A 17,890-nucleotide genomic window follows, 5' to 3' on the forward strand; every position below is an offset into this window, starting at 1 on the left:
CCAGTTGGCGCAGGGGATGCCCCTCCCACCACAAATGAGAACCAGTTTATTTTCCCGTTTATTTAACACCCACCCTATACTTGTCCAACGTCCGACCTGACTGGCCCAGGCCCTCACGGGGCGCGACTGGCAGCCGGCCTTAAAAGCAAAGGGTAAAATAAATAAGCTTGGGTCTCTGCACTCCGGGGGTGGTGGTGGTGAGGGGGCTAATGTCCAGTAGCAGTCCGGGTCCGAGTCAATTCACCAGCAGCGAATCCTCCTCCGAAGCGTCCCTGAAGGAGGGGAAGTGTTAGCGGAGGTGGAAAGCATCGGTTCCCTCCGTTCGCTTCCCTTCCACCAGCCAATCCCAAACCCGAGGCAAACCAGCCTCGAACCTGCCACAGCAGCAAAGGAGGCTGCAGGCGGAGCCGCTCCCGCGGCGGAATTTGCCCGAGGTGGGGCTGTCCTGGCACTGCGCGATGTAGGCCTGGAGCTCGCTCACTTCTGCGCCCGATCCGCCTGGGTGCTGGGGAGAGAGACCCGGGACCCGCATGAAAGATACCCCTGCCCTCCCCTTCCTCTCCAACCATCTGAATCTCCTCCTTGATCCTGGTGGACCAACCAGGCTCTCTCCTCTGGGGCTTTGTACATGCTGTGCCCCCCACCTGCTGGTTCACCTGGAGACATTCCCTGACCACTGAATGTGCCCTCTCCGCCTGCGGGTCCACCACCTAGAGCCATGCTGGACCCAATCTGGGTGCTTGGCAACCACCTACTGACTTGGGTGCACACAGCAGAAGCAAGGTCTGGGTTTGTACCCCCAAGGCTGATACACATGGGTGATCTTTAAGTGCTAGAGGAAGACCTATGAGGGGTCCTTGGGTCTGAGTGACAGAAGTATGTCTGTTGCCTGGCTTATGTCCAGGCACAGGCCGGTGCAGTCTTCTGCATTCCCAGTTGCAGAGATGTTCTGGCTTTCAGCCTCTTTTTACCCTTCCCAACCTCATGGGACCACTCTCTTTTCCAAATCCTTCTGGCAGTTCCTTCTCCCTGGTGCGCTTTCTCCTGGGCTCGTCTCATCAATCCAGAATGTTCTGAGATGATGGAAAGGTTTGATATCTATGCTGTCTAAATCTGGTAGCTACTAACCGCACTGGCATTTGGGTGCTCGCTCTATGCCCCACTGTGAGTGAGGAAGTGAATTTAGAATTGTTTCATTTTCATGAAAGTCAAAGTGTAACTAGTCACATGTGTGGCCAGAGACCAGACAGCACATTTTAGAAATTTGCCTGGACTCAGCCCAACACCAGTCTAAAGCAGGGGGCCTCTGTAACCTTCAGTACATCCTTTTTATGCCACTTCCCATCTGCAGGTTGCCATACTCTGGTTTGTCCATTATCCATCCTGCCCACCAGTGCTGGACAGACACCTGGCACCAGGCTTGGCGCACAACAGGCCCCTAAACACATCTGCTGAAAGATGTGTCTGCTGACAGACGTGTCACATCTGTCCACCTGTTAAGCCCATGTTCTGCTCTGGGCCCTGCAGCCTGCAGGACCACCATCATTCCTCAGACCCACAGGACAGAGAGGCTGGGAGCAGCACTTCTGGAATCACACAGTTTTGGGAAGAGCCGGGTTCACCAGCTGCCTAGTAGCCAACCTTGGGCGAGTCACTGAAACTCTATGGCTTGGTTTGTGTGTGTTCGGTCACTCAGTTGTGTCCGACTCTTTGCAATCCCAGGGACTATAGCCCACCAGGCTCCTCTATTCAAGGGATCTTCCAGACAAGAATGCTGGAGTGGGCTGCCGTTTCCTACTCCAAAGGCTTGGGTTCCCTGTTGGTAAAAGATGCAGGAATCCTACCTGGCCCCACACCTTGATAAAACTGAGAATGCAGCAGCTGTGACAAGGATGGTATCAGCCCCTCTTGGGCCCCTCAATTCTGAGCTAACCTCTCCTTTGGCCTCGTGGAATCTCCCATGTTCTTTCCCAGGGCCCTTCTCGCCTCACCCCGTTGTAGCCAACCTCAAGGGACTTACAGCCTGAGTTTGGGGCTGTGTGCTAATGCGTGTGGGGTGGCCCACAGGGACGTGGCTGACCTTGATAGTGTCGTAGGCGCCTGTGATGAGCGCGATGAAGAGGCTGAGCACCATGTAAATGAACAGGCTGATGAAGGAGTATAGGTAGAGCTGAGAGAAGAGCCAGACCAGGCTGCTGCGGCTCTGCTGCGCCTGCATGGCCGCGAAGGTCACGAACATGTCATCCCCGTTGATAAGAGAGAACAGGCACTCGGACACCATGGACAGTGAGCGGAACTGCAGGTGAGCAGCACAGTAGGGGGGTCAGAGCAAGCGGGGGGCGTGGCGGGGGCTGGCACTGGGGAGTCAGGACAGCAGGCAGAGCACTAGTAGTCACGGTAAGGCCAACTGGGGGGGATGGGTCACTGAATAAGGGTCAAGGCCAGGGTCACTGGGGGCGGTTCAGAGAGGACAGTGGATAGAATTGCTGGAGACCAGGGATCAAGGTGGGTCGTTCTGTGTCACCAGATCAACAGCAAATAGAGCTGCTGGTGTCAGAGGACTCGGGAAGTAAGAAGGGGAGCCAGGGACCCCTGGACTGTGGGTCATGAGTGCCACCCACAGGTCCCTGCCAGCCCCTACCTTCACGTGGTAGGGCCCCAACACGATCCAGCCACAGAAGCAATAGCCCAGATAGATGACGGCCACACAGCAGCAGAAGCGCATGACGCTGGGCAGGGCCACCCGCAGCGTGGCGATGAGGATCTGTGGAGGGAGGGGTGGGGGGGACAGTGTGGGCGTACCTACAACACAGGCCAGCTGGGGTGACCAGTGAAGCTGGAGGGAGCCTCAGAAGGGGCCGCAGGGTGCTGAGGGCACACCCCCTTGGCTGGATTCAGCTGGCAAGGGGTTGGGGATGAAAGTGGGCTCACATAGGCCCCTGCCCATGTAAAGTGACAGGTATGTCTGGTGGGGGTGGGGGGGCAGGAATGGGGAAGAGGCTCCTGGTGGGTCATCTGCAGGGGCTGTTGATGGCAATATGGTTATGATTTATCTGGGGGTGGGGGGGCTGAGAATTAAGGGACACGTGGCTGCCACCAAGAGGGCCTTGGCTGCATGTCTGAAGCTTACATTGTACTTATGGAAGAAGGTCAAATAGCGGATGACTCCGACCCAGACTAGCAGTGTTGAGGTGCCCAGGAGGATGCTGCAGACGTCGTAGCTTGCCAGGTTCTAGGGGCGGGAGTAGCGTCAACTCCATCCGGCCCTTCCCTGGGGATGGCATCGGCAGGGAGTGGGAGAGGGCGCCAGGGTCTGGAAGGAGATGGGGTGGGGAGGCAGGGCGCGGGCAGGACCCACCTTGGCTTCGATGCCAATCTTCATGATGGTACCCGAGATGGTAAGCATGTCGCTGGTGACCAGAAGGATGTACCAGCCATTGACAAATTCCAACCGCTCCCACAGGCTGATGACCTGTCCCCGCCGTCGCCACATGAACCTGGCAAATTCCTGCAGGGGCAGGCGGGTGGGGTGAGGGCCGGTCTGGGCAGGGGAGGCCCACCACCCTGGCGGCCCCAAGGGTCCCAGAGCTGGGCGAGGCTGGGGGTGGCTCTCACATTCTGCAGGAGGAAGCCTCGGAGCAGTGAGCGGGCACACAGCAGGAAGGAGAAGGCGCAGGTGAGGATCACCACCACGTCAAACAGGAGCCGGAAGCTGTTGTCTCCTGTGGGGAGGGGGCCAAAGGCAGGGCTGGGGATGAGGCGACTGGGCCAGGCCCCAGGCCCGAGGGAGCTTCAGGGCTGGTCAGTGGGCTCATAGGTTTCTCTGGGTGAGTTGGGAGCTTGGTCCAGGCTGGTCTGGGGCTCGGGGCTCCCAGGGAAATTCAGAGCCCCCGGGCAGCACTGATTCGGGGCCTGGGAGCTCACCATGGCCAAAGACGCTGGGGTGCTTACACTCCTGGATGTGGGCCTGGGTCTCTAGGCTGATGGGGACACGCCCACTGTGTGCCTTATTGTCAAATGTGATCTGCAGGGGTGCAGCGAGATGAGATGGGACAGGGTAAACCTCAGCAGACCCAAGGCTCTCAGACCTGCAGGACGGATGACCTCTCCAGCCCCAGCCTCCCCCATCAGCCCCACACTGCCCCTGGCCCAGGGTCCCCCAGCTCAAGGGTTCAGGAGTCCTGTGCCCCGCCCCCCACCCTACCCCATGATGGGCTGGTTCCTCACCCACACCCCAGGGACCGTGGGCTCACCAGGATACTGAAGGTGTAGCAGTCTGGGATTTCATTGTTGATCAGGCTCTGGAGGTTAATGGTCTTCAGCTGGAAGTGGATGGTGACGTTGATCAGCCTGGGGGGGAGGCTTGGGTAAGGGGGTGGGTGGGCTCTGCCTGAGTGCCAGCGCTCTGCCCCACACTGACTCTGCAGCTGGCACAGGAAGTGCTCACGTGGCAGCATTAGCTTGGCCTGCCCAGCCCCGGCCTGTGGGGAAGTGGCTGCCCCCTCCCCCAACACTGAAGATGCCTGGAGTCCTGCCTCCCCACACCCCCAGCCCCCTCGATCGGTCAGACAGTACTTGTGGAATTTGAGCGTGAGGTTCCTGTAACTGGCGCTGCCATCCGAGAGGGAGAGGTCATCACTGGGGGGAACGGGGGGTCTCTCAGGGGGGTCCACCCGGATACAGTCTGAGGACAGGGAGTCAGGGAGGGGACACTGCTGGCAGGGGAGGCACAGGCAGGTCTCCCCAGAGTCCCTGACAGCCCCCTTCCCTGCTTTACCTCTCCCTTCGTATTTCCACATTTGTCTGTTTCTGCTGTCTACCCCACAAGGGTCAGGCCCAGCCTATCTAACCCCATACACAGGCCCCAGGGCCTGGCGCTCTGTGGCCCCAGGTGTTTAGTGAATGAATGACAGTGAAACATAACATGCAGCTCTGTCTGCACACCAAGCAGCCTACTAATCATCATGTCATCCTCACCACCCTGTCTTCCAGACGAGCAGGAGGGATTTTCAAGTGGGATTTTAATCCTAGCAGCCCGGTCTCCTGACCATTGAGCCCTGCCCGGCCCACTCACCCGTGACGACCATCGGATCAATGTCAAATGTGTCGTTGGCTGGGTCCACATGGCCCCGGTGGTAGTAGCACTGGCAGAGGGCCAAGGCCGAGCCGTTGGCCCAGGGGCCGCCCCCGCCCCGCACATAGGCATACCGGCCCAGGGACACGTCTGGAAGCGTCAGGTACTGCGGGCAAAGGAGGGGAGGATCTGTCAGCCCCGCTCGCTCTCCCCTGAGGGACCAGCTGCCCACTGGCTCCTGGCCACCCGCACCTGGTCCACGGCATAGAAGATGGCCTGGTATAGCTGCTGCCGCGTGTAGGCTGCGAATGTGTCATCTGCCCCATCCGTGTAGCCCAGTAGGAAGAGGTGCCGGAAAGCGATGGTGTTCTCCTCCCGGAACGTCACTGCCAGCTGGTTGCTGAGCCCAAACAGGATGAGCTGGCAGGAGGGACAAGGATGATGGGAATCTCCCACAGTGCATGAGTGGAGGGAGAGAAGAGAGGGCCCTCCCCATGAGGGCAGGCCCTCCATACGCACACAGTGGCTACTCACAGAACTCACGGCAACAGCTAATGTCCATTACATGTGTACTGGGTGCCAGCTGCTGTGCTAAACCCAAACCTACGGGGAGAGGCAGGCTCCAGGAGTTGACGGACAGGGAAGCCTGGCGTTCTGCAGTCACGGGGTCACAAAGAGTCAGACACGATTGAGCGACTGGACTGAACTGCACAGGGTAAGGACCACTGCTGGGTTCCTTTTGCTGTTGTTGAGTCGCTCAGTCATTTCCGACTCTTTTCGATCCCATGGACTATAGCCCATCAGGCTCCTCTGTCCACGGGGTTTCACTGGCAAGAATACTGGAGTGGATTGCCATTTCCTTCCCGACCCGGAGATTAAACCTGCGTCTCCTGCATTGGCAGGTAGGTTCTTGACCACTGAGCCACCTGGGAAGCCCCTCACTGGGCTCCTTCACTGACGGGAGATTAGAAGCATGGTGACATACCCAAAGTCACTAGACCACAAGCTCTCATGGTGAGTCTGACTCATCATGGAGTCCTTGGAGCCCAGCACAGGTCCTGGGAGAGGGAGGGAGTGAGGGCAGTGATCTCTGCAGCCACCAGATCAGTTTTCTTTGAGGGTCAGCACAGCATCGGACTGCCAGGGTCCACATGCCAGCTCCCAAGGCTAGTTGCTATGTGACTTTGGGCAAGTCCCTTAACCACTCTGAGCCTCAGTTGTCTCATCTATAAAAAAAAGGGTGACGACACTGACCAGGACCTTAGAGGGCATTTGTGAAGCTTAAAGGAGCCGCTCCTGTGCAGGCCCCAGAGGGCTTCCGACTGATGAGCACCACTGTCACCATCACGATGCTGCTGCCGGGGCAGGACTAGGCTCTGACTCTAGGCTTTTCCCCTCCAAGGAAAACAGGGCCCACAGGTGGAATTCTGGGGGCAGGGGCGAGTGGTACAGGTCTCACCTGCACGGTGACCACCAAGATTTTCACCACTTGCAGCATAAGCTTGAAAGGCTTGCGACCCTTGGCCCGGAATTTATCACAGGGGCTCATGAAGAAGTACTTGAGACGGCGACGGAGATCTTCCTCTTCTGGAGGGGTTGAAGGGGCTGGGGAAGCCCCTGTCTGAGTCCCATATCCAGGGCTGGGTGTCAGAAGCCGCTCGGTCTCTGTGAGATGGGAGGGAGGGGGAAGTGGGGACCAGGCCGAGACAAGTTTACCTGCCAATAGGGGAGGCAGGTCCCAAGCTCCAGCTAAGAAAGAACTCTGGGAGATCTAAGGAAAACTAGAAAATTCGTAACATTTTACAGATATTTGCAGCAGTGCTGGTCAAAGACTATAAATCACTTGAAAGAGCCTGAACTGATTCCTGGTCCTGCCTCAGGGCACTTAGCTTCCCTGAGTCTCAGCTTCCTTGACTGCAAAATGGGGCAATAAATTCTCTCACTAGGAAGCTAAGGATTTGATACGAACATAGCATTCCATTCCTAAGCCTCAGTGGTTCCTCAACAAGTAGAGGCTATTCTATTTTTTTGTTTGTTTTTTCCCCCTTCTTTTTGGCCATGCCTAAGGGCTTGCAGAATCTTAGTTCCCAGACCAGGGACTGAACCGAGGCCACAGCAATGAAAGCACCAAGTCCTAACCACTAGACCACCAGGGAACTCCTGAAAGTGAAAGTGAAGTCGAGTCCAACTCTTTGCGACCCCATAGACTGTAGCCTACAGGCTTCTCCATCCATGGGATTTTCCAGGCAAGAGTACGGGAGTGGGTTGCCATTTCCTTCTCTAGGGGATCTTCCCAACCCAGGGATCGAACCCGGGTCTCCCACATTGCAGGCAGATGCTTTATCCTCTGAGCCACCAGGGAAGCCCAGGGAACTCCTAAATAGGAGCTATTCTAAGCATCACTGATTCCTTTCAATCCTGACCAGCCCAAGAGGAAGTCCAAGTTTTCAGCAACTGCCAGGGTCATAGTTGATCACAGCAGCCAAGAATAGCCCCTGACATACCCTCATGATCCCCACTGGAAGAACCCTGTTTCATTCCAAAGTCTGGCTGGCTCTCTGCCTAGCTCAGCCACCAAGATGAAATGTGGACACTCTCAGAACCTGTCCCACAGGGAGGGCCACTTTCAGGTCCCTTTGGCACTCAGATGCTGTTGTGGTTGTTTACAAGACAGCTAGATGGGAAGCCAGAGGGTGGGTCACCTCCCTGGCTGGGATCACAGCTAATCCACCCCAGGCTCCAATGACTAGGACATCTCTGAGGTGTCTGCAGCTAGTTTAAGAGGAGATGATCAACACACGGGCATTCCTCAGGCTCCCCTATGAGAGGCAACTGAGCTTCCATGGGTTTGGAGATCTGAAATTGAGTTAGGCGCCTGGGTTTAAAGTGGCAACCCCGCCCCAGCAGTCCTGCCTGGGTTTAGAAGAGCTGAGCATTTGCCTCCTGGCCTGGGGAAGCAGAGTCTGGGAGTCTGACGTTGGAGCGGGAGGGTGGGGGTGGGGGTTGGAGAAGCTGGGGCCGCGGTCGGAGTTTCAGCAGAACTGAGCAATCCTAATCTAGGCTCGGGATGCAAATCCTGGGACCCTCGCCGCAGCGAGTCGGAGAAGCTGGCGGCTCGCCAGCTGCCTGAGTTGAAGGTACTCAGAGCACAGCCCGGAGTCCCGCCACTTTTGAGGGGAGAAGCTGGTGCCCACCCGCCACATGTGGGCAGCCTGCCCTTTCTGCCTTTTCTCCTAGGCTCTAGGAGCCGTCAGTCCATACCGACGCCACCGGGAAGCTGAGAGGTGGGCATGGGAGCTGAGGAAAGGGAAATCCGGAGCTCCACCGTCCCAGGTAGGAGAAGCCGTCCGCAGGTTCGCAGCCCGCGTTCCGGAGCTCGCCGGGCTGCCTGCGCCCTCACCTGAGCCGCGCGGGCCTACGGGGACTGCCATGTCGGGGCCCGGAGCGCCGGACGCCGCCGGGCGCTGCGGGGCAGCCGGGGTCCGAACGCCCCGCGCTGTCACTGCGGCCTCGCTCCCTGGCGGTGCAGCTTCAAACCCTCCCGCATCAGCTGACTCGCGCCTCAGACACGTGACCATCGCGGCCTGGGAGGCAGGCGACCAAATCCGGTCCCGCCCCCTGCGCCACGACATCCCCTGCCTGAGCAGCGCGCAAGCGTGCCTCGGATGGCAGCTGGCTTCCTCTAGGCGGTCGCGAAGTCCTAGCGCCGAAGGTGCCAATGTGCTGGGGGATGGGCCGGCTGTGAGCCTGCGGACTCAGGACTGACTCGGTCCTGGCTCCCTGTCGTTCCGGCGTCCAGTGCCAATCTCTTGGCTTCCATGTCTAATACTTGACCTCTTTCCCTCCGCGGTGTAGGATAATGATCCTGTTTCAAGGGTATCCGGCTCCATCCTTCCAGAAACCTTCTCTTACTCTCACCCCCCTCTCATCTGAACTATCATTAATTCTGCTTCTTTCCCTAATTGTATCCTAAATAGGACCACTTTCCTCCACTCCTATGGCTGTCAGCCCAGAGTTTCCCAACTTTCCTGGCTTGGACCACTGCAACAACCTCCCTGATCTTAGACTCCTACTTCTGATCCCCCTCCATTCCCCTCTCCATCCAGCAGCCAGAAGGGTCTTTCAAAAATAATTGATATCAGTCCTCTGTCAGAATCTGCTGGTAGCTTCCCATTTCTCTTGGATGACAAGCAAACTTCAATCTACTGGAGCCCTCTTTTCCAGCCCCACCTACCTCCTCCCCTATCTCATCTCAGTGGCCTCAGGGCCTTAGTATGATCTTCTTGCCTTAGGCAAGAAGGCAGGCAATTTGGGTTTAAATCTACATGCTCCCAACCACCATTTCTGGGTCTTTGAAAAACTCCTTTAAATGCCATGTGCCTCAGTGTCCTCATTTGCGAAAGGGGAATACTGTTATCTGTCTCGTGGAGCTGCTGAGAGAAATAAATGAGAGGGCTTCCTTGATGGTCCAGTAATGAAGAATTTGCTTATCAGTGCAGGGAACACAGATTCTATCTTGGTCTGGGAAGATCCCACACGGCAGGGAGCAACTAAGTCTGTGCTCCACAACTACTGAGCCAGTGCTCTAGAGCCTGTGAGTCACAACTACTGAAGCCTGTCTGCCTAGAGCCTGTGCTCCATAGGAGAAACTAAGGCAATGGGAAGCCCGTGCACCGCAACCAAGTGTTAGCCCCTGCTCACTGCAACTAGAGAAAAGCCCACGCACAGCAATGAAGACCCAGTGTGGCCAAAAGATAAATAAAATTATTTTTTAAAAAAGAATTAAGTGAGAAAATGCAAATTCATAGCACAAGTCTGGACCAACAGTAGTACTGAAGTAGCAGTGATTAGATTTACAAAGTCCTTCCACAGGGAAGCTGTCCCCTATTTAAATCAGAAGTCTTGTTATGCTTCTTGAATGCACCATACTTTATAGTTGCTTTTTAAGTGTTTCTGAACTCTGGGAGCTCTGTGAGAACCAAGGCCGTGCTACTCTTGCTCCCTGCTGAGACTTGAGCAATCAACACATGTGTATTGAATGCATAAGCCAGTGACCTCTCCTTTGTCTTGTGGTGTACCTGCAATGTGGGCTTTGAAGGATAAGGGGTAAATCTGGGGAGCAGAAAGGGCAGGCTGCCCACATGGTTTCATATCAGCCTCTGCTGTGCACCTGCTACACGTTCAATGTGTCAGAAATCCCACCACTCGTGGGAAAGTTAACGCTAAAAGGGAAGGAAGCAGCATAGACCAGACCGCAGGGTGAGTCCGCCCCTGACTGGGGTGGCTAAGTCTGGAGGAACAGAGAATGGCGACTGCTGAGATGGACCAGTATGAGACCTCCTGGGGGAAGCTGCCACCAGGAGTATGTTTTTGGGGGAGCCAGGACAGTAAGGTTCCATTTGTGTGGCTCGCTCCAGCAATGCCCTCCCATCTCCCCAGGAACAGGCTGCACATTAGAGAAAAAAGAGCAACAGTAGAACGATGACACAGAGCCAGGAGGCAGTGGGAGGCTTTTACTAACTGCACAACACACGCTTTCCCAGGCCCCTGTGGGTGCCAGCACGCCCTTCAGCCATCGGGCCCGAGCAGGGCTTCTTGCTCCTGCACCCACCTGGGACTCTCGCCCGTAGGGAGGGCTGGGCTGACAGTGTCACGGATGGGAGAGCCGGGGTCAGGGTGGGACTTGGAGTTGGAGTCAGGGCTGGGCACAGGATCTGTGTCAGGGCTGGGACCAGGTCTGTGGTCAGGGCTAGCCAGGAGGTCGGAACTGGCATTATGCCCAGGCTTAGGGGCAGAAGACAGGGCTGAATCAGGGCTGGGGCTACATCTAGAGCCACTGGTGGGGTTGGGGTTGGTATTGGGGAGGGGGCCCAGCGCAGAGCCAGGGTCACGGTCAAGGCCAGAGCTAGGGCCAGGCCTGAGCACTGAGACAGCATCTGGACCCAGGAGGGAGGACTGCCCTGGCCTTAGCATCGAAGCGGGGCTGAGGCCCAGGCCGGCAGCGGCAGCGGCGGCAGCCGCAGCTGCAGCCGCACCCTCGTGCACGCGCTTGTGCTTGGTGAGGCTGGAGGCTTGGCCAAAGGCCTTGCCGCAGAGCTGGCAGCGGTAGGGGCGCTCTCCCGAATGCACATGTAGGTGCTGTAGCAACGCAGAGCTCTGCCCAAAGGCCTTGGAGCAGTGGGGGCAGGCGTAGGGCCGCTCGCCCGTGTGCGTGCGCAGGTGATGCTGCAGGTTGGAGCTCTGGCCAAATGCCTTGCCGCAGTGGGGGCAGCGGTAGGGCCGCTCGGCCGTGTGTGTGCGCTGGTGCTGCAGCAGCGCCGAACTCTGCCCGAAGGCCTTGCCGCATTGCGGGCATGGGTACGGCCTCTCGCCCGTGTGCGTGCGCAGGTGCTTCAGCAGCGCCGAGCCCTGCCCGAAGCCCTTGGCGCACACCGGGCACTTGTGCGGCCGCGGGCCGCCGTGCGTGCGCAAGTGCTGCGCCAGCAGCGAGCCGTGGCCGAAGGCTTTGCCACACACTGGGCAATGGTGAGGCTTCTCGCCACTGTGGCTGCTGCGGTGCTTGAGCAGTGTGGAGCGCCAACCGAAGGCCTTGCCGCACGCGGCGCACTGGTACGGCCGCGCGCCAGTGTGGATGCCCCGGTGCTGCGCCAGCGTGGCGCCGTGGCTGAATGACTTGCCGCAGTCGGGGCAGCGGTAGGGCTTCTCGCCGCTGTGCGTGCGGCGGTGCTGGCTAAGCCCCGAGCTGCGGCGGAAGGCTCGCCCGCAGTCGGGGCAAGAGAAGGGCCGGGGCGGGCTGGCAGGTGCAGGGAGCACCGCGGGGGCAGCGGTCAGGACCTCAGGAGTGGCAGGGAGGTCGGAGGAGAGGGAGTCCAGGTCTGGGGCGGCAGTGGGACTGAGGGTGTCGCTGTTAGGGTCGAGGATCAGGGGAACCGGGCCGATGACGTCGGGGTCGTCGAAACTTGAAGACAGGGGGTCGAGATCTTGGGGGTCGGAGTCACGGATCCCCGAGATGGAGCCTGGAGCATCCACCTCGGCATCCAGAGCCTCGGAGACAGGCTCCAGATCTTCATAGCTGGGGTCCACGTCCTCAGAGACAGTGTGGAGGTCTTCCGGCTCAGGCTCCGGGTTTTCGGAAGCCGGGTCCAGCTCTTCTGGGTCGGGGTCTAGGTCTTCTGAGTCTGTGTCAAGCTCTTCATAATCGGGCCTCCTGCCTTTGTGGCCTGGGTTCCTGACTAAGACGGAACGCCTCATCCCTGGTGAGGAAGTACCGGCTTCTGGGGCAGGATCTATGGGGTGAGGGCACAGGGTGAGTGGAGAGTAGGTTCTGGGGAACCGGGGGTCTCTTTTGGAGCCTGGGCAGGGAAGGGAGAGGGAGTTGGGCTGTACCCCAGATCCCGCTTTGGGGTAAACACACAGATCCTTCTCCTGTCTCGTGCTATAGGGAGACTGCACTGGCTCCTGCCAGGGCAGGGAGTAGAGGGACCCTGGTGGGACATGGGGAGGGGCCTCCCTTCTCAGCCCCACACCTGGATAGAAGTCAGGGGACCCAGCACTAGAGGTCTCCAGCACCCAGCTCCATGGCTCCGCCCCTCTCTCCATCCTGGGCTCCTCCTCTGGTGGGAAGCTCAGGTCCTGTGGAGGAGAGACAGTCCCCTTGACCATGGCCCCTTTGAGGGGAAGAGGGTGGGTGTCTGGGTTCCTGTGCTTGCTCTAAGTACATGGCCTGAATTCCAGTCCCATTGTTGGGGGTGGCATATTTTGGGGTTCCTGGTAGGGAACTTGGCTCACCTCCTAGAGAGGAAATATTGTGATCTCTGATGCCCCTATCTATGGGGGATAAGTGTGTGTGTGTGCAGGGGGGTGGCAGACAACATCTGGTACTCCTCCTGGGTCACTGGGGGCACGCAGGGAGACCCTTCCTGGGGAAGAGACAATGTGAATTCCAAACTTCACAGTCCTGGGGTATGACTAAGTGTCAAAACACCTATGTTCTGTCTTAGATAGAAGATCCTGAATGCTGATTTCTAAAGTTAGAGTGTGCGTGGGGAACCCTGGAGGGGGCATGGAGACCCATGGACCCATTATCCAGGAGAGTAGGGACAGGTGTCAGTATACCTGTTTGCCGGATTGGATAGATCCTGAATTCTAACCCCTAGCTTGTTAGTTGCTTAGTCCAGTCCAGCTGTTTGGTATTTCATGGACTGTAACCCACCAGGCTTCTCTGTCCAAGGAATTATCCAGGCAAGAAAACTGGAGTGGGTAGCCAATCCCCTTCTCCAGTGGATATTCCCCACCCAGGGATCAAACAAGGGTCTCCTGCATTGCAGGCAGATTCTTTACCATATGAACCACCAGAAAACCCCTAGCTGCGGGGTAGGCAAAACAACACATTGGGCTTCTCTTTGGTTACTGGAGGGACCCCTGGGCCATCTCCTAGGAAGGAATGATTTCTTGAGTGACTGACTCCACAGCTGAAGCATGGAGATGGTCCTCTCTGAGAAGAAAGATCCTGAATTCTACCTCCATGGCTGGAGGTAGGGAGTGGGACAGAGAAACAAGCTGGGACCCCTTCTGGGGAGCACGGGGAGCTCAGGATTATCTGAAGGGGAGGTGATGCCCAGCCCATGGCTAGGCCTGGTGGGGGGAAGGGGGGTTGAGGTGGGCCTGGGTGTGAGTTGGCGGGCACTTGGGCTCTCCTTTGGGGGAGGGGGACCTTCTGAGCCACAACCCCAGAGCTGGGAGTGGATACACACACAGAGAGGCCTGAGTTCCTAGTTTACCTCCTCACATTCCATGATGGAGGGTGGGGGGACAATGATGAGTCACCCCTGGCTTCCCAGTAGGGGGAAGACCCTTAGATTGGCTCCTGAATTCCCACTTCTGAGCTACAAGTAGCAAGGAGACATAACTGGGGTCTTTCCCTGAGTTCCTGGGGGGCAGGTGGAATCCTGGATCACCTCCTGAGGAAGGGGCTTCCAGTGCTCGGAAAGTGAGGGGAAACAACACCTGGGGTCCTGGGGGAGATCCCTCTGGAGGATGGGTCTCCTGAACTCCAGACCCCAGGCTGGAGGGTCTGAGGGAACAATACCTGGGGTCACTCCTGGGCTCCTGGGGTGGGGGATCCGGATCGCCTCCAGGGGAGGGGGCGTTCTGGACTTACGCCCCCTCTCCCCCAGCCGAGGGGTGCCCCCCTCCCCTACCTCCCGATTGACGATTGACGGCGCCCAGTTGGGCTGGGCCCTCCCCCGGGGCCGCAGCGGCGGAACCGGCGCTCTAGGCCCGCAGGTCGCGCGGCCCCCTCCCATCGCGCCCCAGGCTCTGCTCTCCCCGGGCGGGCGGGCGCGCGGGGCGGCGGTGGAGGGTAGGACAGAGGTCGCCCCGGGCCGCGCCCCGCGCTGGGGGTCCCCCGCGCCCGCCCACCTCATCGCGGCCCCCGCCCGCCCGGCCCGCTCGCGGGGACACTCACCCGGCGCCCCTCTCCCCTGCCCGGCCCGCCGCGCCCGCCGGCGCCCCCGGGGCCCGCAGGAAGCCCCCCGCCCGCCAGCCCCGCCGGCGGCCCCCTCGGCCCTGCGGCCCCGCCAGGCGCTCCCGGGGAGCGAGAGGGGCCGGCCGAGGGCCGCAGCGGGGGCTGCTGGGACTTGTAGTTCGCCCGCGCCCGCCTCGGCCGTCGCCATCGCTGCCCCCGCCCTCCGGGCCAGCCTTTGTCCCGGCCCGGCCACCCGGCCGCGCGGCCGCGCCTTTGTCTGCGCCGGGCCCCGCCCGCGCTGTCCCCGCCGCCGCCTCTCCTCTTCTGCTTCTCTCCCAGCCGCTCTTGATCCCTCTCCGCCCCTGTCTCTCTCTGTGTGTCCCTTCTCTGTCCCTCCGTCCCTTTATTTCCATGTCTTGGCCTCTCTTGTCACTTTCTCTGCCTCCGTCCCTCTGTCTCTGCATCCTCCTCCTCTCTCTCCCTGTCTCTGCCTCCTGCCCGTGTCTCCGACTCTCTGTCTCTCTTTCTCTCTCTCTCGTTTCCAGGAACACCGAACAGTCTCTGTCTCTTGCAGACGGGCAACACACATCAGCATAGACGCTGAGAGTTTACAAACTTGTTGTATCTTTGCTCAGTCCAGCGTTTTCGCTTTAAGACTCCTCCTCCGAGGAAAAGAGCTGGGGATACTCCTCCTCCTTCTCCTCCCAGGGTCATGCAGGGCTGTCACTGGTGGGCTCCCCGTGCCTGTTCCTCCTTCTATAAGCCAGGTCTAGTAAGCAGTCTGGGCATACTTTACCTGGAGATGAAGATCCCTGTGAAGAGGGAATGAAATACAGCCCTGGCAGCTGGCAACTGGGCTGTGATGTTCTTACCAGAACATAAACAACAGGTCTTAGAATATAAACAGTCATCACACAAGGCCGCTCTGTGACTGCCTCTGAGCTGAGATAGACACAAGGACACTGCAACCTCAAAAATGAATACATACCCTGTGCCTCCTACTAACAGAGATGACTGCCGCTTCTTCCCAGTGACCACCCGACATCCATCCTCCTACATCTAAGAATCACCAAAAGACCCAGTCACCAATCTGCTCCCTCACAGTGCCAGGCTAGAATTGCTTCTACTCTCCTCAACTCTACTTAAAACTCTCCAGCACAAGCCTGAATCCTATAAGAAGCCTTTCTGTCCTCCACCTCTCTCCTCTGGAGATACCCTGCTAAGGGGTCTTCCTTGCTGCACAAGCTAAAAAAAAACAAACATTTTTTGACTGCCAGTTTGCTTCTGATAGGGCTTTTCTGGGGGCTCAGTGGTAAAGAACCCACCCGCCAGTGCACGAGACGTGGGTTCGATTCCTGGGTCATGAAGATCCCCTGGAAAAGAGAATGGCAACCCACTCCAGTATTCTTGTCTGGAGAATCCCGTGGACAGAGGAGCCTGGAGGGCTACAGTCCATGGGGTCGCAAAGAGTTGGACATGACTGAGCGACTAAACAACGACAACAAAAACAAGTGCTTCTGATGGTCCTTGGCTGGTGAATTTTGACACCACCTACCCTTGCATGTAGGTCAGGCCTCCAGGAGACTTTGCTCTTCCTTCTGGAATCTTCTAGATCTGGGCTGGACTTTTGGCCTGAGACCTGCTTTCTTTCCCTCTGTGGAGAAGCCCACAGCAGATCTGAGAGACTTGAGTTTGCAATTGGATTATGTTCCTGGATCCTTATCCTGCTGGATGATCCCATTACAGTAATACTTGTAAAGACAGCTGTTGTTTCTGTCTGCCTAGTCTCAATCTCTCTCTTGTTTTCCCTTTGTGTAGCCCCTACCACTACTCCAGACAGACCTGTGTCTAACACAGCCCCCAGGATCTTGTAATTGAAACTTATCAACCTGAGAACCTCACCCCTTGGCCACAAGAATGAGGTCTGGGATGAAGCCACGTAGGTGGAGGATGTCTTTCTTCCTCTGGGATCATGAACTGTTCACAGGACCTCATTCTACCTGCACCCACCTTCCTCAGTTGTGTGGAAGAACAGTCTGCAGACTGAAGTTAGTCTGTACCAGGATGTAGAGGTGAGAGTCAGAGAAACAGCCGTAGTTATATTGGTTGAGCTCCTCAGTTCAATTCAGTTCAGTCACTCAGGCGTGTCCGACTCTTTGCAACCCCATGGACTGCAGCACGCCAGGCTTCCCTGTCCATCACCAACTCCCGGAGCTTGCTCAAACTCATGTCCATTGAGTTGGTGATGCCATCCAACCTTCTCATCCTTTGTTGTCCCCTTCTCCTCTCACCTTCAATCTTTCCCAGCATCAGAGTCTTTTCCAATAAGTCAGTTCTTCGCATCAGGTGGCCAAAGTATTAGAGTTTCAGCTTCAGCATCAGTCCTTCCAATGAATATTCAGGACTGATTTCCTTTAGGATGGACTAGTTTGATCTCCTAGCAGTCCAAGGGACTCTCAAGAGTCTTTTCCAACACCACAGTTCAAAAGCATCATTTTTTTGGCACTCAGGTTTCTTTACAGTCCAACTCTCACATCCTTACATGGCTACTGGAAAAACCATAGCTTTGACTAGACAGACCTTTGGTGGCAAAGTAATGTCTCTGCTTTTTAATATGCTGTTTAGGTTGGTCATGGATATAGCCAGGTTGAGCTTCTGGATATAGCCATACCTGAAGCCCTCAGTCTTGTTAGTGTCACAAGCCAACCAATTTCTTGTGTATTTAAGCTAGTTTAGTGGGTTTCTGTTCTTTGCAGTCATGACAGTCTTGACTAATTTATAAATTAGTTTCGGGAAAGGGAAGTGTATTGAAGGAAATAACTTAAAATGTGAAATTGGCTGAACAAAGGTAAAATAGAGGGCCAGGGCCACCACAGACATATATATGTATATATATACATTATTAATAGGACTTCAGGCATTGTGCTCTGCACAACCTCCCCAGATGTATGTCACACCCCGTAGAAGAGCCTTTTTCTGGAGACCAGACATCTATTATGTAGAAAAATAGCTAATTAATTGTTGCCTGTTTTATCTTGGCACTCTAACAGTGTGTCACCTGAGACTGTGGCTCAAGTGCCTTTGGAGGAAAACATCAGGATGTTGGAATACCTGGGAGCTTCCATGAAGTCTTCAGCAAGGTCTTATAAGATAGATATAAACTCCCTCAATCTGCTCCTTCTTAAAGCAAAGTTAGCACTTCTTTGATTTTGTGAGATTGCCAGAGCTCAATTCTCTGCCCCAGGTTAAAAAACAAAGTTACTAGGAATCAGATGGGGAGATAAGGCTGGGATTATCAGAAATCTGGTGGGTGCTTTCAAACACTGAACACTGCCTGTCTCTAAAGGCAC

At 56.9% G+C, this 17,890-nt stretch overlaps 2 protein-coding genes across 9 annotated transcripts; both read right to left on the bottom strand.

Annotated features, from left to right (window-relative positions):
- Positions 1-45: 45 nt before the first annotated feature.
- MCOLN1 (mucolipin TRP cation channel 1) lies at positions 46-8,758 on the bottom strand. Of its 4 annotated transcripts, none has more exons than XM_040240588.1 (14): positions 8,475-8,758; positions 6,534-6,739; positions 5,327-5,494; positions 5,075-5,240; positions 4,576-4,684; positions 4,254-4,350; positions 3,925-4,024; positions 3,616-3,722; positions 3,359-3,508; positions 3,131-3,232; positions 2,642-2,764; positions 2,081-2,296; positions 375-505; positions 46-272 (listed from the first exon to the last, which is right to left on the bottom strand). In XM_040240588.1, exons 1-14 carry the CDS (start codon positions 8,704-8,706, stop codon positions 236-238), a joined length of 1,944 nt encoding a protein of 647 aa, XP_040096522.1. In that variant the 5' UTR covers positions 8,707-8,758; the 3' UTR covers positions 46-235. The 4 variants fall into 4 exon arrangements, with proteins under 4 accessions (XP_040096522.1, XP_040096524.1, XP_040096523.1 ...); XM_040240590.1 differs by having other exon boundaries at positions 6,534-6,845; XM_040240589.1 differs by having other exon boundaries at positions 8,336-8,758.
- A 1,809-nt stretch (positions 8,759-10,567) lies between these two features.
- Positions 10,568-15,476, bottom strand: ZNF358 (zinc finger protein 358). 5 transcript variants are annotated; one of them, XM_040240594.1, is made up of 3 exons: positions 15,337-15,354; positions 12,601-12,706; positions 10,568-12,360 (listed from the first exon to the last, which is right to left on the bottom strand). In XM_040240594.1, exons 2-3 carry the CDS (start codon positions 12,671-12,673, stop codon positions 10,643-10,645), a joined length of 1,791 nt encoding a protein of 596 aa, XP_040096528.1. In that variant the 5' UTR covers positions 12,674-12,706; positions 15,337-15,354; the 3' UTR covers positions 10,568-10,642. The 5 variants fall into 5 exon arrangements, with proteins under 5 accessions (XP_040096528.1, XP_040096527.1, XP_040096525.1 ...); XM_040240593.1 differs by lacking the exon at positions 15,337-15,354 and adding an exon at positions 14,541-14,578; XM_040240591.1 differs by lacking the exon at positions 12,601-12,706 and having other exon boundaries at positions 15,337-15,476.
- Between the last annotated feature and the right edge of the window lie 2,414 nt (positions 15,477-17,890).

This window comes from Oryx dammah, unplaced genomic scaffold (assembly GCF_014754425.2).
Source record: "Oryx dammah isolate SB20612 unplaced genomic scaffold, SCBI_Odam_1.1 HiC_scaffold_5, whole genome shotgun sequence".
NCBI lineage: Eukaryota > Metazoa > Chordata > Mammalia > Artiodactyla > Bovidae > Oryx > Oryx dammah.